This window comes from Otolemur garnettii, unplaced genomic scaffold, assembly GCF_000181295.1.
Source record: "Otolemur garnettii isolate 467f Iridium unplaced genomic scaffold, OtoGar3 scaffold00297, whole genome shotgun sequence".
NCBI lineage: Eukaryota > Metazoa > Chordata > Mammalia > Primates > Galagidae > Otolemur > Otolemur garnettii.
Genome location: NW_003852692.1, coordinates 262,411 through 287,059, shown reverse-complemented (window position 1 = coordinate 287,059; position 24,649 = coordinate 262,411). Strand labels below are relative to the sequence as shown.

Genomic DNA, 24,649 nt, shown 5'->3' with positions numbered 1-24,649 from the left:
TGGGAGCCTGAGATACAGAGAGAGAAATTAAGTAACTTTCCCAAGGTCACATAGTCTACAAGGGACCATGCCAAGAGTCAAATCCCAGTAGGAATCCAGACCTTTTGGTTAGAATTTACTTCTATAGTAAAAACCAGGAGCATCCAATCACAGAAAACAAAATATAAATTTGCTCATAAACACGCAAAGATGCTAAAACATCCTATATAATAAAAAGTATACGCTAAAACTCACTAAACAGTGAGATTTATAATTTTTACTGTTGCCTTATCCATCTGCGCTGTTTTTCATTTTAAAGCTGCCTTGCACATCTGCATCGTCTATAAAGGTAGATAGATATTTGAACTGTACAAAGGAGAAAGGTTGGGCCCAGTGTCCTAACCTTTCCGTTTAGGATCCTCTGCATTGTGGCACGGCCTGTGAGAGGAAGGGGTCCAGATAAGCGTGACACAGCTTGCTTTCCCTCCTATTGCGAGAGTAACAACCACAAAGAATGTGGTTGTGTTTATTCTTGAGGGAGAAAGTCCCCCAGTACTTCCAAACCACTCCGTGAACTGCAAATACATTTCTGAAATGAAATCATATTTCTGGAAAAAAGTGATGTGTTTGCCTATCAGAATGTGACAAAGTGAAAAATAGTCATTTTCACTTCTTCTATCTGATATATACCTTTGCTAAAGACAGCCAGGAAATAAGGTAGCATCTATTTTCTCTTCCCACATGGCATTAGCAGTATGAGAAAAGAATCTATTACGAGGAAAGGGTTTGCCTCCTTCTGTAGCTGGCAGTGGAGTCACAGTCAGCTCTGCTCCGGGAGTTAGGTATGTAAAAGGAAAGGGAAATCCAGACAGAATCCCAGGATCATTGTTCATCTAGTGCTTGAGCCTTTTGTGACTGCTGCTTTACTTAAAGAAGCTCACAAATGGAAAACACAACTGCTTTATAATTATGCTTATTCTCCTTGGAATTAAATGGAAGACTTGTCAAGCAGTAAAGTGACCACACGAGTGATAGTGAGCAAGAGAAAAGCAGTGGCAAGCCTCAGGGATACCTGGTGCAGGAAAACTGGAATAATCTGTGACACGGTTACCAAGGACGCCGCTTGTTAGATCTGTGCAAGCCTTGGAGGTTGGCCGCCTCCTCCAGGAAGCCTCCTCTGAGGCATGATGCAGGTGTAACCGTTTCCTTCTGGGATATCCCTAACACTTTGTAATGTGATGAAACAATATTTGTGACAAATAAAACGATACAGAAACGTATAAGAGAAGACATAACAATCTCATTCTTTCTGTTCTTCCTCTTGGTGAGTGTGAAATCTTTTGGAAGTTTTTCAGAGCTAACTCAATCTGTCCCCATGTATCATAACTATTATTATCGTTATTTTTACCATGCATATCACCTGAAAATTTGCTTTACACACTTAACATCATGGAGATGTTGCTCCTTATCCACTGTGGTTACGTTCCAACACAGTGAACAGGTGCCTGAATCTGATGATAGTACTGAACTCAGTATATGCTGTTTTCCCCAATAGATGCATACCTAGGATAAAGTTTTATTTGCAAATTAGGAACAGTAAGAGGCTGACAATAACCATTAATTGAGTCATTGTTCGTAAAGGAGTAAGTAAAATAAGAGTTATCTGAACACAAGTGACACTGTGACACTGTGAACACACTGTGAACACTGTGACACTGTGATAACCCAGTGGGCTATGGAGTGACTCATGGGTGGCACACAGTGTGTATGGTGTGGAACTGCTGGAGAAAGGGAGAATTCACATCCTTGGTGGGACAGAGCTGGACAGATTCATCACATTACTCAGAATGGAAGAAAACTAAAAACTTACAAATTACATATTTCTTGAATTTTCCACTTAGTATGTTCAGACTGCTTTTGACAGGGATAACTAGAACCATGGAAAGCAAAACCACAGGTAACAGGGGACAACTGTAGTTCTAATAAAATATTTTAAAAACTTTCCATATATTCTGCAATTTGGATAAAACTCATCTATCCAAACATAACCCAACCTTTCTACTTTTCTGCCATTCCAAAAAAAAAAAAAATTCTGCCTTAAAAATTTTACATGTCATTTTTGTTTTTCTGTAGAATAGATTCTCTCAAGAGAGATTGGTAGGTCAAATTTTAATAATAGCTTTTGCTAGCTTGTCCAAGAATGAACAATTCATATTTGTACAAGCAGGATTTGAGAGTACATGTAGTGCTGTATTAGAACAGAACTGGGTATTTTCACTCATTTTATTTTGCCAGTTGGTTGGGTGAAATTTGATACTATATTGTTGTTTTAAATTATATTTCCATGAGTGTTAAAGAGGCCGAGCATTTTTTCTTGAGCTTTATTGTACATTTAAAGTTATGTTTCTATGAATTGCCTGCTCATATAGTTTACCTGTTTCCTTCTCTATTAAATTGTCTTTATTTTTTAAATCAAAATGTAGGTGCTCTTTGTGTCTTAAGAATATTACCTTGGTCTGTCATTCATATACATTGTAAAAATAATTTGCATATATTGGTTATAGCCATATTGAACATATTATGCTTCATATATTGGATATGTCTACATTTGTATTTATGGTTTTTATATTTTGGGTTACCTTTAATAGAGTGACCCTATGGCTAGGCTATTTAAAAATTATGGAATTGGGACTCAGATTAAATGAGAAAATAATTTAGTGGTGATTGTTGTGCATTTTAGATTTATTAACAGAAATATCAATGTAACAATTATTTGAGATGAGATTGTAGTTGTGAGACAAATGGAAGAGGCCAGCAGAGATTTAAACTAACTGGGTGAAGGACATAAAGACATTGTGCACGTCAGTGAACACATTAAATGGGAGAAAAAAGATAAACTATTACCAAAAAATGGCACATATACAATGGAAGGAATAAAACTTATTATTTTGATGTCGCAATAAATGAGGGCAGACTGAATTTCAGTATCAAAAGGCAAAGACTGTCAGATTTGTCAAAAAGTAAAAGTCATTTTAAAATTACTTGTAAAAAGACACGTTAAAGCAAAGGAATAAAATAACATTAAAAATGAAGAGATAAGAAAAGATACACTGGAAAAATTCAAACAAAAAGGACAGAAGGTAATACTAGCATCAAATAAAGCAGAATTCAAGGCCCCAAACCTATTTCTGATTAGGGCATTATAAAAGCTATCCATATAACAAAAACATTTCTACCCCCTTAATATTTTGAAATTTAAAAAAAAATGCAACAATGGAAACAAAAAGAACAATAACAAAAAAGTTGGTGTTTACCAAGGAAGCCAGGATTGGAGGAGTTAAGATTCTGGAATGAAGGGAAGAACATTCACTGGTTTGTGAGATGAATGGACTGGAGGTTGAGGAGCTAAAGAGATTTAGCAGTGGTCTTAAGGTGCAGAGGATCTATGATTGGAGTTCATAGCTCTTCAAAGTGGACTGCACACTAGGCTTTCATCTGGGATGACTAGAAATACCCCTTAGATGCCAGGGTAAACTAGAAATAGACCAGATTTACAGGTACCAGCCTTAAACAAACTCAGGCCTTGACTGGATTAAGGGGATTTGTGCTTACTCTAATTGCCTGCTAAAGGTAGAACACCCCTTGCCAGAGAAAGATAGCAACAGAACATTCACACATTTTCTCACAGTGTCCAGTATTATAGAATAAAAAAAAAAAAATTACTAGGCATACTAATGAACAGAATCAAGATTAAAAAAAGATACAACATTAAAGCAAGTAGAAAACCCAGAAAATAGAAAACCCCAGGTAATTCAGATATCTAGTTACTTGTGATATTTTGGAAAATAGAAATCTGAAATTAATATGAAAGAATCAAATGGAGAAATCTAGAACTAAAACTATAGTGACTGAAATTAAGAATATAGCAGAGTTGACGTAGCGAATGAGAGGATTAATAATCCAGAAAAAGAAAAAAATAATAAAACTACCCAGACTAATGCAAAAAGAGAGAAAAAAAGGTAGAAAATGCAAGAAAGTGTTTGAGTTCCAGATATGAAGGAGAGAGAGAAAATGGAGGCAGAAGGAATATTTGAAAAGATCATGTTTTGGAAAAGGTTATGTAATATGGGTTCTAGTTCTTCTTTGAAGGTTTGGTAGAATTCTGATGTGAAGCCATCTGGTCCTGGACTTTTCTTTTTTGGGAGATTTTGTACGGTTGATGCTATTTCCGTGCTTGTTATAGGTCTATTTAAAATTTCTAATTCTGTCTGGTTGAGTCTAGGAAGGTGGCATGCTTCCAGGTATTGGTGCATTTCCTCCAGATTATCATATTTCTGAGAATAGAATTTTTGTAGTAATCATTTAGGATTTTTTAAAATTTTTGTGGTATCTGTTGTTATTTTTCCTTTATTGTTTCTGATTGACATTCTATTTTTTTTTTTTTTTTTTTTGCAGTATTTGGCTGGGGACGAGCTTGAACCCATCACCTCTGGTATATGGGGCTGGCACCCTACTCATGAGCCACAGGTGCCACCATGACATTCTTATTATTAAAGATTTTACTTTTCTGATTCTGGTTAGGCTAGTCAAAAGTTTATCAGTTTTATTAATCTTTTCAAAGAACCAACTTTTTGTTTCATTGATTTTCTGAATGATTCTTTTGTTTTCAATTCAATTTAATTCTGCTCTAATTGTGGTTATTTCTTTTCTTCTACTGGATTTGGGGTTGGATTGTTTTTCCTTTTCCAGTTGCTTAAGATGACACGTTAGGTTGTTGACTTTTTCCCTTTCTATTTTATCAGAAAGATGAAAGTCTTCTAATGCTATAAATTTCCCTCTTACAACTGCCTTTCAGGTATTCCACAGGTTTTGATAATTTGTATCTTCATTATCATTTTTTGTTTCAAAAATTTGATGATTTCCTTCTTAATCTCATCTTTATCCTGATCTTTGATAAGCCTAACAAAAAACATACATTGGGAAAAAGAATCCTTAGCTAACAAATGGTGCTGGGAGAATTGGCTATACGTTGAAGACTGAAACTGGACCTTCACCTTTCACCACTAACCAAAATTGATCCTCACTGGATAAAAGAATTAATTTTAAGACATGAGACTATAAAAATACTAGTAAAGAATGCAGGGAAACGCTTGAAGATATTGGCTTGGGAAAATATTTTATGAGGAGGACATTCCTGGCAAATGAAGCAACACCAAAAATATATTACTAGGGTCTGATCAAGCTAAAGTACTTCTGCACAGGTAAGGGCACCGCAAATAAAGCAAACAAGCAGCCCTCAGAATGGGAGAAGACTTCTGCAGGTTATGATTCTAACAAAGGTCTGATAACTATCATCTACAGAGAACTCAAATTAATCAATAAGAAAAGAACAACCCCATTTCTTTGTGGGCAAGAGACTTCTCTGAATATGACAGGTGAATAGCCAACAAAATATGAGAAAATGCTCATCATCTTTAATCATCAGAGAAAGGCAAATCAAAACCAATTTGAGATAATCACCTAACTCTGGTAAGATTAGCCCACATCACAAAATCTCAAAACTGCAGATGTTGGTGTGGATGTGGCGAGAAGGGAACACTTCTGTACTGCTGCTGGGATTGCAAACTGATACAGCCTTTTTGGAAAGAAGTTAAAGAATTCTCAAGGAACTAAATGTTGACCTACCGTTTTATTTTGTAATTCCATTACTAGGTATATACCCAGATGAACAAAAATCATTTTACAACAAAGACATTTGCACCAGAATGTTTATTGCAGCCCAATTCATAACAGGCAAGTGGTGGAAGCAGCCCAAATGCCCATCAACCTGTGAATGGGTTAACAAATTGTGGCATATGTATACCATGGAATACTATGCAGCCATAAAAATATGGAGACACTGTATCTTTTATGTTTACCTGGATGGAGCTGAAACATATTCTTCTTACTAAAGTATGTCAAGAATGGAAAAAAAGTGTCCAGTGTACTCAAATATGAAACCAATATGTAATCACCTACACATTCATATGAATGATAAAACACAAATCTAGTCCAGAAAGAAGGAGGAGGGAGAAGGAAGATGGGAGGGGAGGGAGGAGGACGAGTGGAGGGAGGGCATTTGGTAGGACCTCACCTAATATGCATCATGCAAGGGTATATTTCAAAACAACTAAGAGTATATTATAAATGTCTTACCAGAAAAAATAAGTCAGGGAGGTGACGGTTATGTTAGTCAGTTTGATTTGAGCCGTCCACATTGTATATCAAATCATCTCATTGTACCCCATAAATGTATACAGTTATGATTTAATAAAAATTAAATAAAACCCAGATTTTTTAAAAAAGGAAAGATAATGACCTCGAGTTTTGTTAGAGTGACAAAAGATGTTGAGTCAAGATTCAAGGTTATGATTCAATACACATCCCTGCAGGACAAAAACAAAACTAACCCACACCTAAGCACGTCATAGTAACACTGCTCAAATACAGAGACAAAGAGAAAATTTGGAAGCCCAATATTTATACATTTATTACAGGAAATGTATATTCCAAAGGGAATTCTCAAGAATAAGGATTATGAAACCAGACAAAAATCATGGAAATGAAGAAAGTAATAACATCAACAGACAGGGTTACTATGTGGGGAATACATCCTGAAGGAACAGAATAGCTACTGTGATGTCTTGTGAATTTTAAAAAGATACATAGAGGATAGAAAAAAATCCCACAAAAGATGACAGGGGCCAACAAAGTAAAACTGTTCTAAAGCTTCTGCATGATCTAAGAAGAGTTATAAGTAATCAATTGCTTTACACTGTATGAGGGTAAAAAACATTGGAATCACTAAAATAACGTAAAAGAACAGATAGTTAAAAGGCTTATAAAGGGAAAGATGAGTTAATAATCAAGGCAGAGTCCCAAAGAAGGCAGAGATGGCAAGAACCTGGGACGTAGAACACATGGGACAACAGAAAGCAAATTGTCAGAGAACAGACGTACACCCAAATACACCGGTTACATTCTCCGTACAAGGACTACTCTAATTACAAGGCAAAGATTGACTAGATAAAAACAAAATTTTATACGCTGCTTCTAGGCAACACACTCGAAATATAAAATCGCAAAAACCTTGAAAGTAGTAGGATGGAAAAAGACATCTCCAAAAAAACAATAATCAAAAGAAAACTGGAAGTGCCTACTAATATCAGATGAAGTAGACTTTAAGAATCATGACTAGATAATAAAATGTGACGTTCAATGATGATAAATAAATCAACCTAAAATATAAAGTTTGTACGCAGCTGATAATCCAAAAATCTCTAGAAAATGGAAACTGAGTAACGACTGAAGAGGTAAGAAGTGAAGTTTAAAATGCATTTAAAAAGGAGCCAAGATGAGAGAGATTTAAGACTAAGTTCTGTAAACCTCTCAGAAATATATAATTCCTACTCAAAGAGTTCAAACCTGACGGAAATAATAGAACCCCTCAAAATCATTTAATGATGCTAGAAAAAGAAATCTTATAAGAATAATAAACTTGCTTTGTCACCCAAATTTGATATTTGAGGAATGTCAGGGCAGTTTAATATTTGGAAACTGATTCAGAAAACTTAATATATCTTAAGAGCAAAAACTATAGCAATAGCTCTTAAAAGACTTTATTCTTGAGTAGAAGAAAACATGCTAGAACATATAAAAAAACAAATTCCAGTTAGACTAAGAATCTAAATTAAAAAAAAAAAACACCATGAAAGGCAAAACAAGCAAAAACTAAACTCAAAGCAACAAACACAATAATAGAAACAAACTCTAGAAGAAAATTCCGAATGTTTGTCTTGAGCCTGTCAGTTCTTCATTAGAACTGACTTTGTCTTTTTTATACTTCCTACCTGCTTCCTCCTTGGGGCACATACCTCAAAGGCATCTAGTTGGACGATCAAGTCTGTGAACTCATCCTAGAACAGTGCTACATACCTCATTGCTGCTGAATGTCACTGCAGTCACCAGATGGTCAAGGGGAATACTTTGAAGGTGACTGTACTGCTATTCAGCAATAAGGTACATAGCATTTTTTCTGGGATGAGTTTGTGAACTTAATTGTCCAATCTTGTAGGACTTACGTAACTTGTTCTTCTGATATGTGTTCTTATCTGCCTTCTCCTACCTCTGTGAGAAATCCTGGAATGCATACCTTATTCATCTTAGTATATCCAGTGCCAAGTATACAGTAGGTAATGCATTAGAAGCTTGTTAGTCAAACGGATGACAGATAAGTCCTGTCCAGCAGGTCTACAACTATCCCAGCTTGGATTTCTTCTATGCTGATAGCCAGAAAGAGAACAAGGCAGATTGTCTTTGGGGGAATAGAGAGAGGATGGACTTTGGAGTGCAGTTGGCTCATATTGGCAAAAATATGGCTAGGAGCAATGTTAACTCGTGCAACTTCTCTGTAGCTGATGTTCTGTAAGGTGCATTGCCCATTAGTGGGTCTGCAGCCGGTGTTCAGAAACTGCTGGTTCTCACTGCTGCTGCTATGAAGAACTGTGACTGTGACTGCTGGAGTCAGTGTGGCTGAGAGTACGGAGTCTGTCTCACCAATGGGATAGTGTATGGGGGTTACAACCGGAATACATTTGCCAATAGCTTTGCTCTCCTCATTTGCATTATTCTTGACCCTTTTGGGCTCATCTCACCTTCCACTCTGAAAACCTGTCTCTGTGGTCCTTAAACCTCACTGTTCCCCACCCTGGACCCATTAAATCAGAGTGCACACCAGAGGAGTTTTTTTGTGCAGCTGGTATTGCTTGGTTACCGGTTCTTCACTCTTTTAATCCTAGGAGAATGAGTCCAAGTTGCACAGTCTCAGAAACCTATGAATTTTCTTGGAGCACAAACTTTCCTAAGAAAGGTGCAGAAAGAGCACGGGTTGGTCCTCGAATTTTAGAGTCCTCACCCTGCTGCAAGTGGGACATGTGACCCAAAGTTTCTATACCCTGGTTCCCTAACTTATTAAATAAGCACAACAGAATCTTCTCTTCAAACTGTAACGTGACGTTTAAAATGGAAATTTGGTAAGACTTACCGAACATTTGAAAATGACACAAGTGTAATTTGTTAGTGTTCCTATCAGAATCCAAACAAAATCCTCACTCACTGTGAAAAATCTATTTATGTCACTGGCTGACAACATAAATGTGTATTGCTTTGTACAGGTAAGAATATAAACACCAGTAGAGGCAAAATCAGGAATAACAGTGCTGTTTTCCCCATTTCTCAGTTTCACTGTGTCACTCACTGGCTACAGGGCTTTATACAGCTCATTTTAATTTTTGAATCCCAGTTTCCTCACCTATAAAGTGGAGCTACCTATTTTGCAAATTGCATGTGAGTTACCATTGTTAGCAGCAAAAGAAACAACAGGAACTAAAAGACATGCTATATTATTGTGTCTGCCATTATTAATTGATGTTTTTATTACCGTTTATAGTTTATAAATTTATTATAGGCTTTCACCCTAATAGTAGTAGGGTAGGCTTGCCCAAATCGTTGATTTCCAACTGCCATTGAATCAAATCTCATAGTCTCTCATGTTAGTAAATGTTGGCACCTATGTGGCCACAAGCAGGTACAACACTTCATGAAAAGCTTTGAGATTTTACAAGAAATCTCAGGAAATCTCTGGTTGCCAACCACGCTGCTGAGGCTGACAGGTACAATTGACTTCTCTGCCTGGGAGCCGCCCTTATAGCTTCAATTACCTGGGCTTTCCTGACTGTTAGGCATGTGACAGAAGATCAATACTGGTGAGAGATAAATGTGTGTCATCACCTAATGGAAGGGGCTGAAATCCTTTGGTGTGTGGAGGCAGAGCAGGAGAGAGGGCCTTAGAGGCACAGGCAGAATGAAAAGCCTTGTCCACAAGCGAGTTCGGCACTTTTTTCTGTCTTCGCCTTCTCCCTCTGAGTTATGGCACCTGGTCCATTTCTCTAAACCCCAGAAGCTTTTTGTTCTCTAGTACAATGGTCTGTGTCCTCATATTGGCCGCAAGTCCAGTGATTATAAAAGTCGAGGTCTCTGGGAAACCCAAGATTTAGAATGGTGAACTTGAAATTGAGAAATGGAGAAAACAGCACCGTTATTCCTGATTTTGCCTCCTCTGGTGTTTATATTCTTACCTGTACAAAGCAATACACATTTATGTTGTCAGCCAGTGACATAAATAGATTTTTCTTTCCTGATGTGAATCTGATAATTACTGTGTTGCAACATATCTTGCACTGCACAAAACAAGAGATTTAGGATGTCAGGTTTCAGCGCAACAAAACCGAACGAGTTGTTTTTAGGAACAAGGAACTGTCATTTCAAATATGTTCCCACTTACCTACTGATATGGTCCAAACAGCAATTATTTTCAGAAACGCCTTAGTTCTGGAGTTGAAGCGGCTGTGGTGGATGGGATTCTGGATGGCGACGTAGCGGTCGAGGGAGATGGCACACAGGTGCATGATGGAGGCGGTGGAGAAGAGCACATCCAGGTAAATCCAGACTGCGCAGAGCTTGCTGGGCAGAGGCCACCGGTACCCTACAATGCACAAGTTTGGCGTCAGTAAGCGGCCTTGTGGACTATAGCCCATGACAACAGTTTCTATCTCTGGGACAGACTCAGATGACACAAGATACTTTTAAGATCACACGGGCTGATGAACACAGGTTTGAACATTTCTGGTGTCTGGAATTACATCGGTCTGGTGGGGTGGACTTGGATTGTCTCTCCTTATGCATTTTCTCTTTCCTGCTACTACCCAGCAAAACCTTCTTAAAAAATGATTTATGCCAAAAGTTACAATGTGTTTGGGCTTGTCCATTGGAACACCTGTCATGCTGTACTGGTATGATTTATTCACATATCTATCTTCAGATTATAGGTCCCTAAGGTTAGTCCCATCTCTTAGTTGTTATTATAACCATCTAGTCCCACATAATGATAGCAATTGATGGTACTGGATGTGAATGATGAAGTGATTAAAAATACAGATTGAGAATATGTCTTCATTTCTCAATGTAAAAATGAAAAAATAATAACGTTTTGGGGGTTAACTCAGATTTGGTGTGTGGGGAAAAAGTGAAGACAATGATGAAGAATAGTGTGTCCTTGTTCTGAGCTTTGTTTCAAGGTGATAGTTCTCAAACGATAGTCAGCATCAGAATCTCACAGAGGCTTCTTTGAACACACTCAGCCCGGGAAGTTCTGATATGGTTAGGCTGGGAGGCCACAAACTCCCCTGGCTGCTGCCGCCACTGTTCCAGGGACCACACTTTGTTGTTGTTATTTTTTGGGAGGTAATGGGGGGGGGGGAAGCAGAGTCTCACTTTGTTGCCTTCTATAGAGCACTGTCACGTCATAGCTCACAGCAACCTCCAAACTCTTGGTCTCAAATGATTCTCTTATCTCAGCCTCTGGAGTAGTTGGGACGACAGGTGCCCGCCACAATACCTGGCTAGTTATTTAGAGACTCGGGTTCTCTTTCTCGCTCAGGCTGGTCTCGAAGCTGTGAGCTCAGGCGATGTACCTGCCTCAGCCTCCCAGAGTGCTAGGATTACAGGCATGAGCCACCGCTCCTGGCCAGGGACCACGCTTTGAAAACCTCTGTTTAGAGTAGTGGTTTTTACCCCTGGCTGCACATTACAATCAGCTGGAGAGCTTTAGAGCCCGTCCTGATGCCCAGGCCCAGGCAGCACGATGAAGTCATCATCTCTGGAGGGTGGGTGGAGGCAGACCCCTAAACTCAAAGTGTTTTTAAAGCTCGCCAGACCATTCTAATTTAAGAAGCACTGTTCGGCGCCTGTGACTCAAGTGGCTAAGGCACCAGCCACATACACCTGAGCTGGCAGGTTCTAATCCAGCCTGGGCCCGCCAAACCACAATGACGGCTGCAACCCAAAACAGCCAGGCGTTGTGGCAGGCACCTGTAGTCCCAACTACTTGGGAGGCAGAGGCCGTAGACTCACTCCAGCCCAGGAGTTGGAGGTTGCTGTGAGCTGTGATGTCATAGCACTCTACTCAGGGGGACAGCTTGAGGCTCTGTCTCAAAAAAAAAAAAAAAAAAAAAAAAGCAGCACTGCGGGTCATTTGGTCTATCAGGAAGATAGACTATGCCTTATGGACATGAGTGTCTTGTTTTTGTTTGTTTTGGAAGGAATCACATGGTTAAATAAACCTTTATTAGTTTTGCTAAAAGGATTAGCAGTGGTGTTAGAACTGCCTGCATGAGAAATGGAAAATTATAGATCCACAAAGCTGAATAAACTGTCCATGCCCAAACATACTCGCCACCCAAACGCCACCAGAGATATTTAGATACTAAGGGATGCAGGATACAGGCCTAATTTAGAGCCTTTCACTAGCCTTATTTGCAAAGAGCTTGAGCGAAAATGAAAGCTTTTTTCTTTAGCATTGACTGAGTAGGGGAAGCCACACTCTGCCTGTTCAGAACTGATCAGGGGTATTCTCTGCAAGGAGGCAGCCCCGGCCTGAGCGTGCGTTTCCGCGGCGGGAACAAGCAGAGGGCTGGGCGCTCGCGCGCTGGAGCAGGCGGAGTCCAGCGCCGGGAAGGACGCGGGTGGGAATGGGCTGCGCGCGGGGACGCCGCCAGGGGGCGCCCGTACACGCCGAGCGGGTGGCGCCGGGTCACCCCGCCCTCGGCCAGTCCTTCCTGCTCAGTCACCCCTGTCCCCCAACCCCCGCGCTGGAGTTTGCCCCGAGGGCGGGGTGGAAGGCTGAGGAAGCGAGAACTCCCCAGATGTCTCCGAAATGACAGGCGAATTTAATGAAATCATTCCGGTGTGGCATTGAAATGGTCAAGCGAGGGCTGGACTTGGATTGATCATTATCGACCCTGTACAAAGGGATGGCCGCTCTCCCCGGCGCCCCGCCTTCCTCCTTCACACTCTTAAGGGCTGGGTTGATTTTTTTCTCTTCTCTTATTAATTTCTTTTTTAATTTTACCCTCTAAGACTCGGACAGAAAATCTCTTCTTAAAGATAGCGCTCATAACCTGTCGCTAAGCTCTGGGTGACTGCTGATACGCCTTTGTCAGCAGTTTCAATAGTCTCTCCTTTAAAGAGAAATCTGGCTGTATTACTCATAATTTGGAAAGAATATCACATTCTGCTCCCCGCCGAAGCCGTCCCAGTGTTTGCTGACTTGCTGAGAGGTTTGACTGTTTCAAACTCTGTTGAGAAGAAAGCAAGATTAATCTCTTCCCGTTCGTTTCCCACCCTCCTCCAAACCGGTCTGGAGGAGTTTTATGCCTATGCATTTTTAAAGAGTTGAGGGTATATACTTCAAAGGCACATTTCCAAATTAGCTTCTCTGGGCAGGGAACAATTAAAACTGGAGTAATTCATTTATTCTAATGGAGGCTCTGCATATTTTAACATTAAACCCTGAATCACTAATGTTCTCCCTGCAAGTGTTCCAAGGTAATTGGGAAGGTTTTACCACTCCATTAGAAGTGCTGAAAACTGTGTGACAGAGACAAAACTGTTCTGTCCCCAAGGCTGGAATATTTGGTTGGGAATATAAAGAAGCAAAAATCAAGTGGATTCAGAATAATGGGTAAGTTACTGTTTATGACTGTATTGGGGTCTTTAAAACCATGTCATACATAAGAAATGTATATGTTTTAAAAACACAAACTCTCCAATGATCACAGGTAATAGGTTGTCTGGTTTTTTGGATGTGAAATCCCATTTTAAAGAGTAGAATTTAAGTAACCAGCGTACCACAAAAGACTCCAGCCTGTAAACAAAGACTTCTACTTACAGTTTGTCCCCTGAACCCCAACTCGTCTGCCGATGGCATGCACATTTCTATTACCAGTGTGGGTACAGCTGGGAAGCTAATGCCACTCACCATACAGGATGGTTAACATGGACACGGGCATGACAAGGAAACCCAGCAGCATATCAGCTATGGCAAGTGACATCAGGAAATAGTTGGTGGCGTTCTGCAGCTTTTTCTCTAGGGACACTGCCATGATGACAAGTATGTTTCCAGCAATGGTTAGAATAATCACTACAGCTGTCAATAAAGCAGACCAGTTTTTTTCCTGGAGATGAAGTAAGGAGAAACACGGTGGTGAGAGGCACCCTTCACAGGAAAGGTTGGTTCGATTTTCAGAGTCTACTGTCCAGTTAAAAGCATCAGAAGTGTTAGCTTCTCCGGCGTTAAAGTCATTATTGTAGAGTCTGGTGTCATCATTTAATTGCATTAAGGAGTTCATAGTTAAGCTCAAAGAAGTATTTTCTTCACAAAGCATATCCATTTTGTAAGCTGGAACTTGTAGCAGATGAGGTGTAGAAGGACTCAGGAGTTATAGCCTCTGCTCACCATTTGCCTTTACGTCCCCACACTCTGTAATACCGGGGTGCTGTGTGTGCTGGGCTCCTTTGGCTGGCTGCGTGTCTCCCATTATTAGCATGAGAGTTAAACAACGGCGTTGGCTCTTTCTGTTTCCTTCCTTTGTGATTTTAGGAGAGTCCACTGCTCATTTGTTTCACCAAAGCAAGGGTAAAAAAGCAGAATGAACTTTTAGCATAGAGGTTGCGGAGGTTTGAGCTTTCAGGAAGACAAACGTGGTCCTGGCCAGAGAAGAAAAGTTTTGTAACTACTGGCAATCTCGTTTAACTATATCTCATTCTGTCGGTCACATTATTTTAGCCACAGCAATATTAAAAAGCATGCAATCCAAAACAGTGGGGCTGTATACATTCGACATGAAGAAAGTCAATTAAAAATACACCGGGTGTTAATCCCATAGTAATTGGATGTCCTTTGGGTTACAGTTCTCAGTCAGTCTTTGGCTGAACTGCCACAGCTGCTGCCAGGAATTTCAGCTCATAATATGTTGCTTAGTTAATAAAAGTAAAAAAAGAGAAAAGAGAAAACAAGAAAAGAAATCTTAAGTAAAGATTAGCAGACAACTTTCCGTATTAGAAATTCTCACTGAAACGATTGCATTTTGGCCAAGCATGATTTCAAACCAGAAAGAAAATTACACAGCAATAAAATAGAGCCGCAGGAGAACTTACATTTGTCTTCAGGGTCCACACGTGAGCCACCCTCGGAGTCCTCAAGCCAGTGTAGTGTCCCTTCTTCTTGAGCTCCCACCAGCATAATATGATAGTAATTTGCTTTCTGTTTGGCTGACTTCAAAAACTGCATGGAGAGTGGAGCCAGCCCCAGCCCTGCGAGGTTGGCGCTGGCTTCCTCGGCACGCTCAGCCGGCTGGGTGCCTCCCTCCCTCCCGCTGCCGCTGGTCTCAGCCGGCGGCGCAGTCAGAGATCATTCAGGAGCCCCTCAAAGTCACACAGAAGAGCCGCCCCGAGAGGCTCCTGGTTTCCACGGGGATGGAGTAGCGCTCTGGCTGCCTGGTTCACTTCATCAGACCTCCCTCTGTCTGTGTGTCATAAACTGCAAGGTAGCAACGGCCGGGGGGCGGACCAAATGGGCTGTTTCCCCCTCTTTTTGCTACATGTGAATGCTGAGAAGTTTTCCTCTGCTTTCAGGAGAGAGAAACTGTAGAAATGGCCTTTTGTGCAGATTCCTGATACGGCAGGTAAGCCGTACTCTGGTCATTTTTTAGGCTAAGGGGTGAAGAATGAACACAACATAAATAAAGCTGGAAAACAGTGTGACGTGGGAGTGCTGTAAGCGCGCCTCCATCCAGAGCCAGCAGCACCTGTGCTCCAAGTGGAATTACTGTCACCGGCCACATGGGCTCGCGGGGCTCAGCAAAGGTGGTGATAACTCTGATAAACTATCTGTACTGTTTTCATTTATTACACACACACACTGTTCTATGCCCTTCCTGGGGCAGAGAAGAAGTCGGTTTTGCGGAACCAACTTTTTTTATTTTTCATGAAAGCAACAACCACCTACCTTCCTTGGAAAGGAAGCCCTTTCCCAAGTAGGTTTCTATAGAAGCTGGATGTATCTCTTTTATTTTTACAGATAAGAAAATGGATTCTTTCCTGAGTCCTTGGGGTGTTCTAGGTTTCTGTTCATTTCCTCCCTGTCTTCTTTACATCCTCCCTGGATAGATTCAGCTCCTCTCACGCCTGCAAACTTGTTGTTTGTGGTTGTTTTGTACCTGCAGGGCTGATTGTTTTCCTTAGTTCCAGACTTAAATTTCCAGCTGCCCACTGGCTCCTCTGTTGTCTCCTAGGAGACCTGGACCTCAGCACCTTGCCTCAGTCCCCATGTCCCTGCTCTCCATGCCGGTTTCCACCTGTTCTCTTGGTCAGCAACTCACTGGCTCTTCCCACAGCTGGCTGTGACCCACTACTCTTCCCTCTTTCTCATCGCCACATGGTACTTGGTTCTCACCGCTGCCTCTGTATACACACCTCTCACTTCTCTCCTCCAGCCCTGGCCCTGGAGAGAGGGCAGCTGAGATCACAGGCCTGGAAGTCTCAGTTCCTTGGTTTGGAATCCAGCTCCATAACACATCAATAGTCCAACCTCCAGCCAACTAGTTGCTCCCTTTAAAGCTCAGTGTTCTCACTTGTAAAATGGGATAATAGTAGGACCTTCCTTATATGATTGTAGCGAAGCTAAAATGAGACAAGGTTTATAAATATTTAACCCATATCTGGCTTATAGGATGCTCTTAGTGGATGTTAGCCATTTTCATTCTTTTTGATATTATTAAATAACAAAATCAGCATCACTGCCCTGCCTACCTTCCTGTAGTCTCTTCCTCAGTCTACCTGTCCCCACCAGCCGCCTTTTCAGAGGCCTCTGGCTACTGTCCCACAAACAGCCCACCTGCAGGCTGAACTTGTGTGTTCTGGCCATTTTTCTATCTCTGTACTTGCTCTTCCCTATGTCTGGAGGGCTCTTACCACTTTTTTTTTTTAGTGTCCATCTGGTGAATTCCTACTTAGTTTTCAAAGCTCAATTCCAAAGTTATCCCCTCTGAATCCCAGGCCCACCACTTAGCATCTTTGAGATCTTGATTGAGCTACTTAATCCCTTGGTGTTTTTGTGTCCTCATCTGCACATTGGGAGTATTAATAGTATTTACCTCAGAGGATTCATTTGAAAGCTAAATAAATTTACATAGGTGGCTGGCATATTTTCAGCACTCAATAAAGGTTAGTTGCTGTTATTTTTACTGTTAAGTTTACTGTGACTAAGCTTTCTCTGGCCTTTTTTTCCCCAGTGGAAGCAAAGACTTTGGCTTTGCTTAAAGTCTTCTGTTTTAACACTCAGCACCTTGTCTATCAGCCCCGTTAAAATGGGCAAGAACTGTGTCTGTCTTGTTCATATAGTATGTATGTATGACTGATTTATAGTTTCCTGCATCCGTGTCTGTCTTCTGTATTATTAATAGATGGTGAATGTCTTATTCATCTCTATGCCTTTAATACCAAGCATGGTGTTTCTTAAAAGAAAGTCCTCAGTAGATGTGTTTTGATTGAATTGTTAGCATAAATTAAGATAAATAGATTTTTGGCATATATTAACAGAGGAGAATCAGGGAGAAACCTAGACTCTCTAACTCTTTTTCATCACTTTGTCCAATGGGATACTAATTTAATTTTAATAAAGGGGATGAAGGGACATGTGATTTAAACAAATGCCAGTGTCAGAAAGTTACTTGGAAGGTTTTTAATGTTAAATTTTGTTTTGTGGCTTTTCTTTTTAAAATTCTTTCTAGAGAACCCCGATGTCCTCAGTCACGCCAAAACTAGACTGTGAGTTTCTTGATCTATTACACTGTGAAATAAATTTGTTGATAACTATCTGAGATTATTTTTGTAGTTTTATTGCAGTTCTATGAATATTTAGTATGGACAAAGCAACATGGGCATAATCGAGGCCCTGGGCTACTGATCCTTAATTTGTCTATCAGTAGCATGAGCGTCAGACAAGGCAGGTCACATATCCCTTTCAGGTCACACATCCCTTTCGAGTTTGGTGAATTGAGTATGTGTGGGCCACTGCAATGGGCCCTGTGCTAAGCTCCCAGCTTCCCTTTGGGAGTGAGATGCTCATTCCCCGGTGCTAGAAGTTTTGGGGGCTGACAGCTCTCAGATGATGCTCCCTGTGAAAATTGTCTTCAGCCAAAGAAGGCAGCTTGCTCATGGTTACTCCCCTTCCTGGGGCAGCCAATGTGCAGTGACTTCTCAGTTGTGAGGACACAAAGGCCTGGCCTCCTTGTCTCAAGGGTAGATAACCCTTATAAATCAGTCGTACATTTGTTCGGTAAACATATCTATGCACGAACCCTAGGGTCTACCCCTGGTTCCAGAACTCCTGTGGGAGCTGCCAAGGCCTTCGTTGTGACTGCTGCCAAACTAAACACCTTCCCCTGCCCAGTCCTGCTTCTTTAGCTGCCCTGTAGGAGCTGATCTGATAGCTCTCCCCAGTAAATCCCCTACACACAAGTCTGTCTCAGAGTCAGTGTGCTGTGCTGGAGAACCCAAACTAAGACCTTTATTTTTGAACTTGTGGTTTTAGTGCCTTGATACCACCTCTGGATGAGCTGGATGTCTTACAGAGAATAGAAGTGTTGTCCATCTGTTGATATGAATGCGTCCTTGCCATAAGCTTGGCATTCTTCAATAGACACCTGGCTTTGCTGTCTAATTACTGCCAGAGGAAATTTAAGGTCAATAGCTCCAGAACTAAATTTATTAGTTTGGGCAGAATTCCTCCAATACTTAATTGGACCTTATATAGGAGTATATTTTACAACTAGTTTATTCTAGAGGGTTCATCAGAAAGTGATTGCTTAAAATTAGACATTAATTTTTTTTTTGTTTGTTAAATGACTGCAGTGGTATTTGTAACCCTTGCTTGAAATTTTTTCCTGGCTGGAGTTTTTGGGTTTCGGGAACATTTAATATCGTATCGATGTTAATGTATGTGAAAAAAAAAAAAAGAGTTTCTTGAGCAATTAAATCTGGAACATACTGCACCTGATAGCTTCCTCTTAGAAATATACAGTGCACATTAGTATATTAAAGGCTGGGAGAGGTCCTGTGCAAAGAAATGTGTTTATATTTGTCTCCTCCACTCCCCCTGCATCTAGAACACTCATTGTGAGGTTACTTTCCTTTGTTTAAATTGAGTTACATTTTACATTCATTAAAATATAAAGATCTTAAGTATACAGTTCAATGAGCTTTGACCACCATATATATACACCCGTGTAACCATCACCCACATCAAGATATCGACCATTTTATCATTACTCAAAGTTCGTTCATGCCCTTTTTTGACCTTCATTTAAATGAAAACATCTAGTGTAAACTTGCTTTATGTCTGGCTTCTTTTGCTCATTGGTATGTCTGTGAGAGATTTGCCTATTGCTGTGATTAAATTGTCTTTTTATAGGTTATAGTCTGAGAAGCTATGAAATCACCCAGACGTTTGAAGAATCAACACTTAGTTTTTTTTTTTTCTTGTCTAGAAGAACATAGGCCAGATCCTTATGTCTTTCTTTTTTAAGCTTCTTAATTTTTCAAGACAGTGCCAACTTGAACTTCCACTTAGTTGATCTTATCTGATTTTGTTCTGAATGGGCAGCATAGAATTCTTTTACTCTGTGATCATTAAAAATATGTCCCAAATATTTCTGCTACCCAAATCTTACTCAAAGCCTGAGAATGAGAAGAAATATTTACTAGGGATTTCCCAAATGGCATTTAATCTATCACTTCCTTTGGATACTCCAATTCTCAGCATTGAAACTAGCTGGACCACTCTACACCTGGAAAACAATGTCTTGAATTGCCTTCTGTTATGCCATTGGCTTGTGTCAAAAGAAACCACTGCATGAAATTGGCTAATGACTGTCATCTATCTTTTTAATTTTCTCACAGTGGTGTTTAGTTGAACAATGTTCATTAATTTAACAGATAATTATTGAGTGCTGTGTTAAGCACTATTTTAGGTGCTGAGTATAGCCATGAAGATGGGCAAGGTTCCTGCCTTAATTCATTAACTCAGGAAATAGTTGGCAGCAGCATTGATAAGCATAAGGTTTAGGGAAGAGATATAAATTAATGAATGACATATTGAAGACATTTAAAGTATACCGGGTGATGTCATCTAAGAGAGTGGGTGGAGATAGAGAATGGAAGAGGTCTGAGAACTGAGCCATAAATTACTCCAATGTTTTAGGTCAGAGAGGTGCAGAAGAACCAGCTCAGCAGATTTAGAAAGAACATCCAGGTAGAGTAAGGAGGTTCACCAAGAGAAAGTGGATCTGGAAGCCATGTGAATGAATGACTCCCAAGGAAAGAGAGTGCCCACTGGGTCAAATGCCTCCTGACAGGTTGCATATAATGAGGACTGAGAGATGACCATTAAATTTGTCAAAATGGTGGTGTTTGGTGGCCTTGATAAGAACTATCCCAGAGGAGTGACAGCCCAACCAAATGGGTTCAGGAGAAAATAGGAAGGGAAAAGGAACTGATATGAGTATAAGCAACTACTTTGAAGATTTTAAAAAAACACAGCAGAGAAATGGAATTGTAGCTGAAGGGCAGGGTGAGGCAAAGAGATATTTTTCAGGACTGGAGAAATCATAACATGTTTGTGTGCTGGTAGGAATGAGCTAGTGGAGAGGGTGGAATTGATAACACAATAGAGGCAAGGCATAATTGATGAAATGATATTACTGAGTAGGTGAGAAAGGAAGGATCAAGTACACAAGTAGAGGGATCCTCTATCATGGCAAGAGAGAAGACAGAATGCGTGGGTGTGGGTGTAAGGTACAGGTAGCTGGTAGATGTGATGACACCAGATGATGTTCAGAGACCTTCGTGAAGTTTGCATTCTATTAGTAGTCTGAGGCGCCAGCAAGTAGATATTTTTACCTATCAGGTAAATCCTGTGATCTAAGTTAACAGAGTGTTGTAACTGAGTGAACTGAGAATGCAGGATAGCTTTTGATATAGTAGTCAGGGAGAATCCCTAATGGAGGTAGCATTGGAGCAAACGTCAGGAAGAGGAGAAGGCTGGAGGAAGGAATTCTGCCAGCACAGGAGTGGCGTGTAGGCTGGCTCTGAGGCTAGACTGAGATTTGGTGGGAGGACTGGTGGTAGTGAGGTAGGGAATAAGGCTTGAGAGTTTCTTGAGCATCGTGTAGGGCTTTCTGGGCCACACAATAAATGGTCTGGATTTTATTGCAAGTGCAATGGGAAGCCACTTAGAGATTTAAGGAATGAGACAGGATAATTTTATTTAAATTAGAAAAAGGTAGAATAAGTAGAATAAGTAGTGACTGCTAGATAACCATATAGTCGTGACTGCTATATGGAGAATGGGTGAAGGGTCTCAGGAATGAAAATAAAGAAGTGGGATGATGGACATTGCAGTTGCTGCCGTGAGAGATGGTGGCTGACCAGGCTTGTGATAGTGGAGACAGACAGAAATAGACAGGTATGTTTTAGACATAGAAGCACCAGGACTTCTGATTTATTGGAAATGTGAGGTTAGGGAGGTGAAGAGTTAAGGGCAAGGATCAACGATCATTTCTAGGGTTTTGGGAAGAGCAACTGAGAAGATAAAAGTATCATTTATAGAAATGGAGATTTCAGGGATGGGTTTTAGGAGCAAAACTCATGGATATCCTACTTTTATTGTTCTAATTTATTGTTTATTAGCTGCATGTGGCAAAAATCCCAGGATAATGAATGGTATATTAAATGATAGTTTTTCTTATCTCACCTAAATGAAGCCTGCACGGCGTCATTCCAGGGATGACATCACAACCATAGGGACTTACTCTTTTCTGTCTTGCTGCTCTGCCATCCTGTTTTGTTTTAGTGATTCTTTTTATTTTATTCTATTCTATTTGTTTTGAGACAGACTCTTATTTTGTTTCCCTCTATGGAGTGCCATAGTTTTATAGCTCACAGCAACATCAAACTCTTGGGTTTAAGTGATCCGCTTGCCTCAACCTCCTGAGTAGCTGGGAATACAGGTGTTCACCACAACACCTGGCTAGTTTTTCTATTTTTAGTAATGACAGGGTCTCGTTCTTGCTCAGGCTGGTCTCAGACTCCTGAGACCAAGCAATCCACCTGCCTCAGCCTCCCAGAGTACATGAGCCACTGCACCCCACCTCTGCCATCCTTACCGTGGAGCTTTGTGATGCAAGATGGATGCATGCACTCCAGCCATCTCATCCACATTCCATCTAGCAGGATGAGGAAAAGATAAAGTCTTGCCCTTTCTCCCATGTCATATGTGACACTTCTACTTATTCTTATTGGCCAAAACTTGGACACATGGTTGGCTGCTAGAGGAAGGGAAAGAGTCTGGAACTGTAATCTTATCTGGCTGTGTGTCCAGTTATACATCAGGAGTTTTATTACTAAGTAAGTATGGAAACTGAGAAACAATTAGCAAGCTCTGCTACAGACATCTAGGAAGACTTATATGGAGGCAGTAGAATATATGAATCAGGAAATACAGAAGCAGTCAGGGCAGGAGTTATATATTTTAGAGTTGTCAGTCTACATAGGCAGTATTTAAAGTTACAGGCATTAGTTTTTGCTGGTTGTTTAAAATAACACAAATTTATTATAGGTTGCAAGTCCCACATGAATGTCATACGGCTAAGGTCAAGATGTCTTCAGGGCTGTATTCTTTTTGGAGACCCCAGGGGAAATCTCACATGTAATTCTCTTTTCCAGTGTCTAGAGGGCAGCTTCACTCCTTGGGTATGGCCTCTTTGTTCTACTCCCTGCTCTCTAATTCTACGCAGCTGGGAAAGGTTCTCTGTTTTTAGAGACTCGTGTGATTAGATTGGGGCCACCTGGAAAATCCAGGGTACTCTCTCATCATAAGGATCTTGACATTGATCACATCTGCAAAGTTGAACTTGACCTTTAGGGTAAGATATTTATAGGATTGGGAGGTTATGTTACAATGTCATAGTACTTTAAGAAGCAAAGGGTATAATGGAGAAGAGCAGAGGGACTGCAACAAGCATGGCAGAATTTAGACTATAAATTTTAAAAGCACCATTGAGGAGGAGGAGAAGGATTCAGCAAAAATCTCCTTGAGAAGTGATAGGATAGCTAGGAAAGTCTGATGTCATGGAGCTCAACAGAGGAAAGTGTTTCAAGAAAGAGGCCAACAGAGGAAACTGTTTCAAGAAAGAGGCCAACTCTAATGGTATTGAGAAATTTACTAAGGTGAAAGCAAAGAAGAGCCTACTGGATTTGGCAACATTGTTGGTGACCTTGATGAGAACAGTTTCACTGACAATGTTAATAGGACAAGGGCAGCATGGTGGCTGGTGGGGGACTGGAGGAGGAACTGAGAAAATGTGAGGTGGAAGAGCATAAATTAGCTATACAGAGTGTAGTATGGACAGGCGGTAAGTATTGTGGAGAAAAATAAAGCATGAGGTGGAGAGAAAAGGATTAAATTAGATGGCTAGCAAAGGCTCCTTGGAGAAGGTAGCATTTCACCACTGACTTCAAGTAGGAGAGTGCATGAGCTTTACAGCTATCTGGGAAAAGAGTTCTAGGTAGAGAAAGCAGCAGGTTTCTCTCTCTGTGCAAAGGCTTGAGCTTGGGGCATGACTAAGGTGTTGAGGGACAAGAATGGCAGTGTGGCTTGGGAGGAGAGTCTAGATTGCAGAGAGCTTTCTACAGGCCATAGAGAGGGCTTGGCATTTACTCTTAGCAAGGTGGGGAGACATTTGATGATTTCAGCAAGGGTGTGCCACCCTTGCACATACAATTAAGTATGTTGTTCTGGCTGTTTTGTTTGGAACAGAATGGAATGAGGAGTGGATATGGGGAGGATGGATGTAGGAATGCTAGTGTCAGGGGAGAGGTGGTGTTGGCTTGGACTAGGGTAGTGACAGTGGGTTTGTGAGAAATGGATGGATTTTGTGTATATTCTGAAGATAGAGCCAATGAGAACTTCATGATGGATAGGGATAGGATGTGAGCTGTGGGAGAAGGAGTCACAGGCATGACTCTGAAAGTTTTAGAATGGAGCAACTAGAAGAATAGAGTCATTTTTAACTGAAATGAGGAAGGGAAGCTGATTTTGAGTGATCATCACATCAGTCTTGGATGTGCCAAAAATGCAACGTCTATGAGACAAGTAACTGTGTCTACCTGGCACAGTTGAATACAGGAGTCTAGAAGAGAGTTTAGGCTTCAGGTATAAATTTGGACATGGTCAATACATGGATGACTTTGAAAGCAATGAGATGGAAGATTTCCCAGGTGTCTGAGTAGAGAAGGAAGCACTCCAAAACCTAAATCTGGAGGTGCTCCAACAGTTCGAGGTGAGGGAGATAGAGAAGAGCCAGCAAAAGATCCTGTGGCGTGGTTGATGAGGAAAATGAAAAAGCTGAAAAAGTAGTGTTCTGGAAGCCAAGAGAAAAAGTATTTCAAGGAGATAGATCAAATGAAATATCATTGAAGCTTTTAAGAATTTTATGCTTGAAGAGCATTTCATTATGTGGGAGATCATTCACAAGCTGATCTTAAATATGAACAAGCTCTATAGAGAGTGATCACTACATAAAAAAAAACATGTGAGCATGGTTCTAAAGTAGAAGAAATTACATTAAAATGTGACTGCGATTTCTTTGGGGTCAAAGACTTGTGATTTTTTTTT

At 40.6% G+C, this 24,649-nt stretch overlaps 1 protein-coding gene across 2 annotated transcripts in view; it reads right to left on the bottom strand.

Moving 5' to 3' along the window:
* HTR2A (5-hydroxytryptamine receptor 2A) overlaps positions 1–15,205 on the bottom strand; it is a 66,922-nt gene extending 51,717 nt beyond the window's left edge. Inside the window, exons 1-2 of one of the 2 annotated variants that reach the window (XM_012813750.2) lie at positions 15,073–15,205; positions 10,361–10,561 (exon numbers count right to left, since the gene is read on the bottom strand). In XM_012813750.2, coding sequence (XP_012669204.1) covers positions 10,361–10,561; positions 15,073–15,205 — 334 coding nt within the window. Of the gene's footprint in view, positions 1–10,360; positions 10,562–13,894; positions 14,439–15,072 lie in introns of those variants that run through there. The other variant, XM_003803358.2, reaches the window with a different exon arrangement.
* Between the last annotated feature and the right edge of the window lie 9,444 nt (positions 15,206–24,649).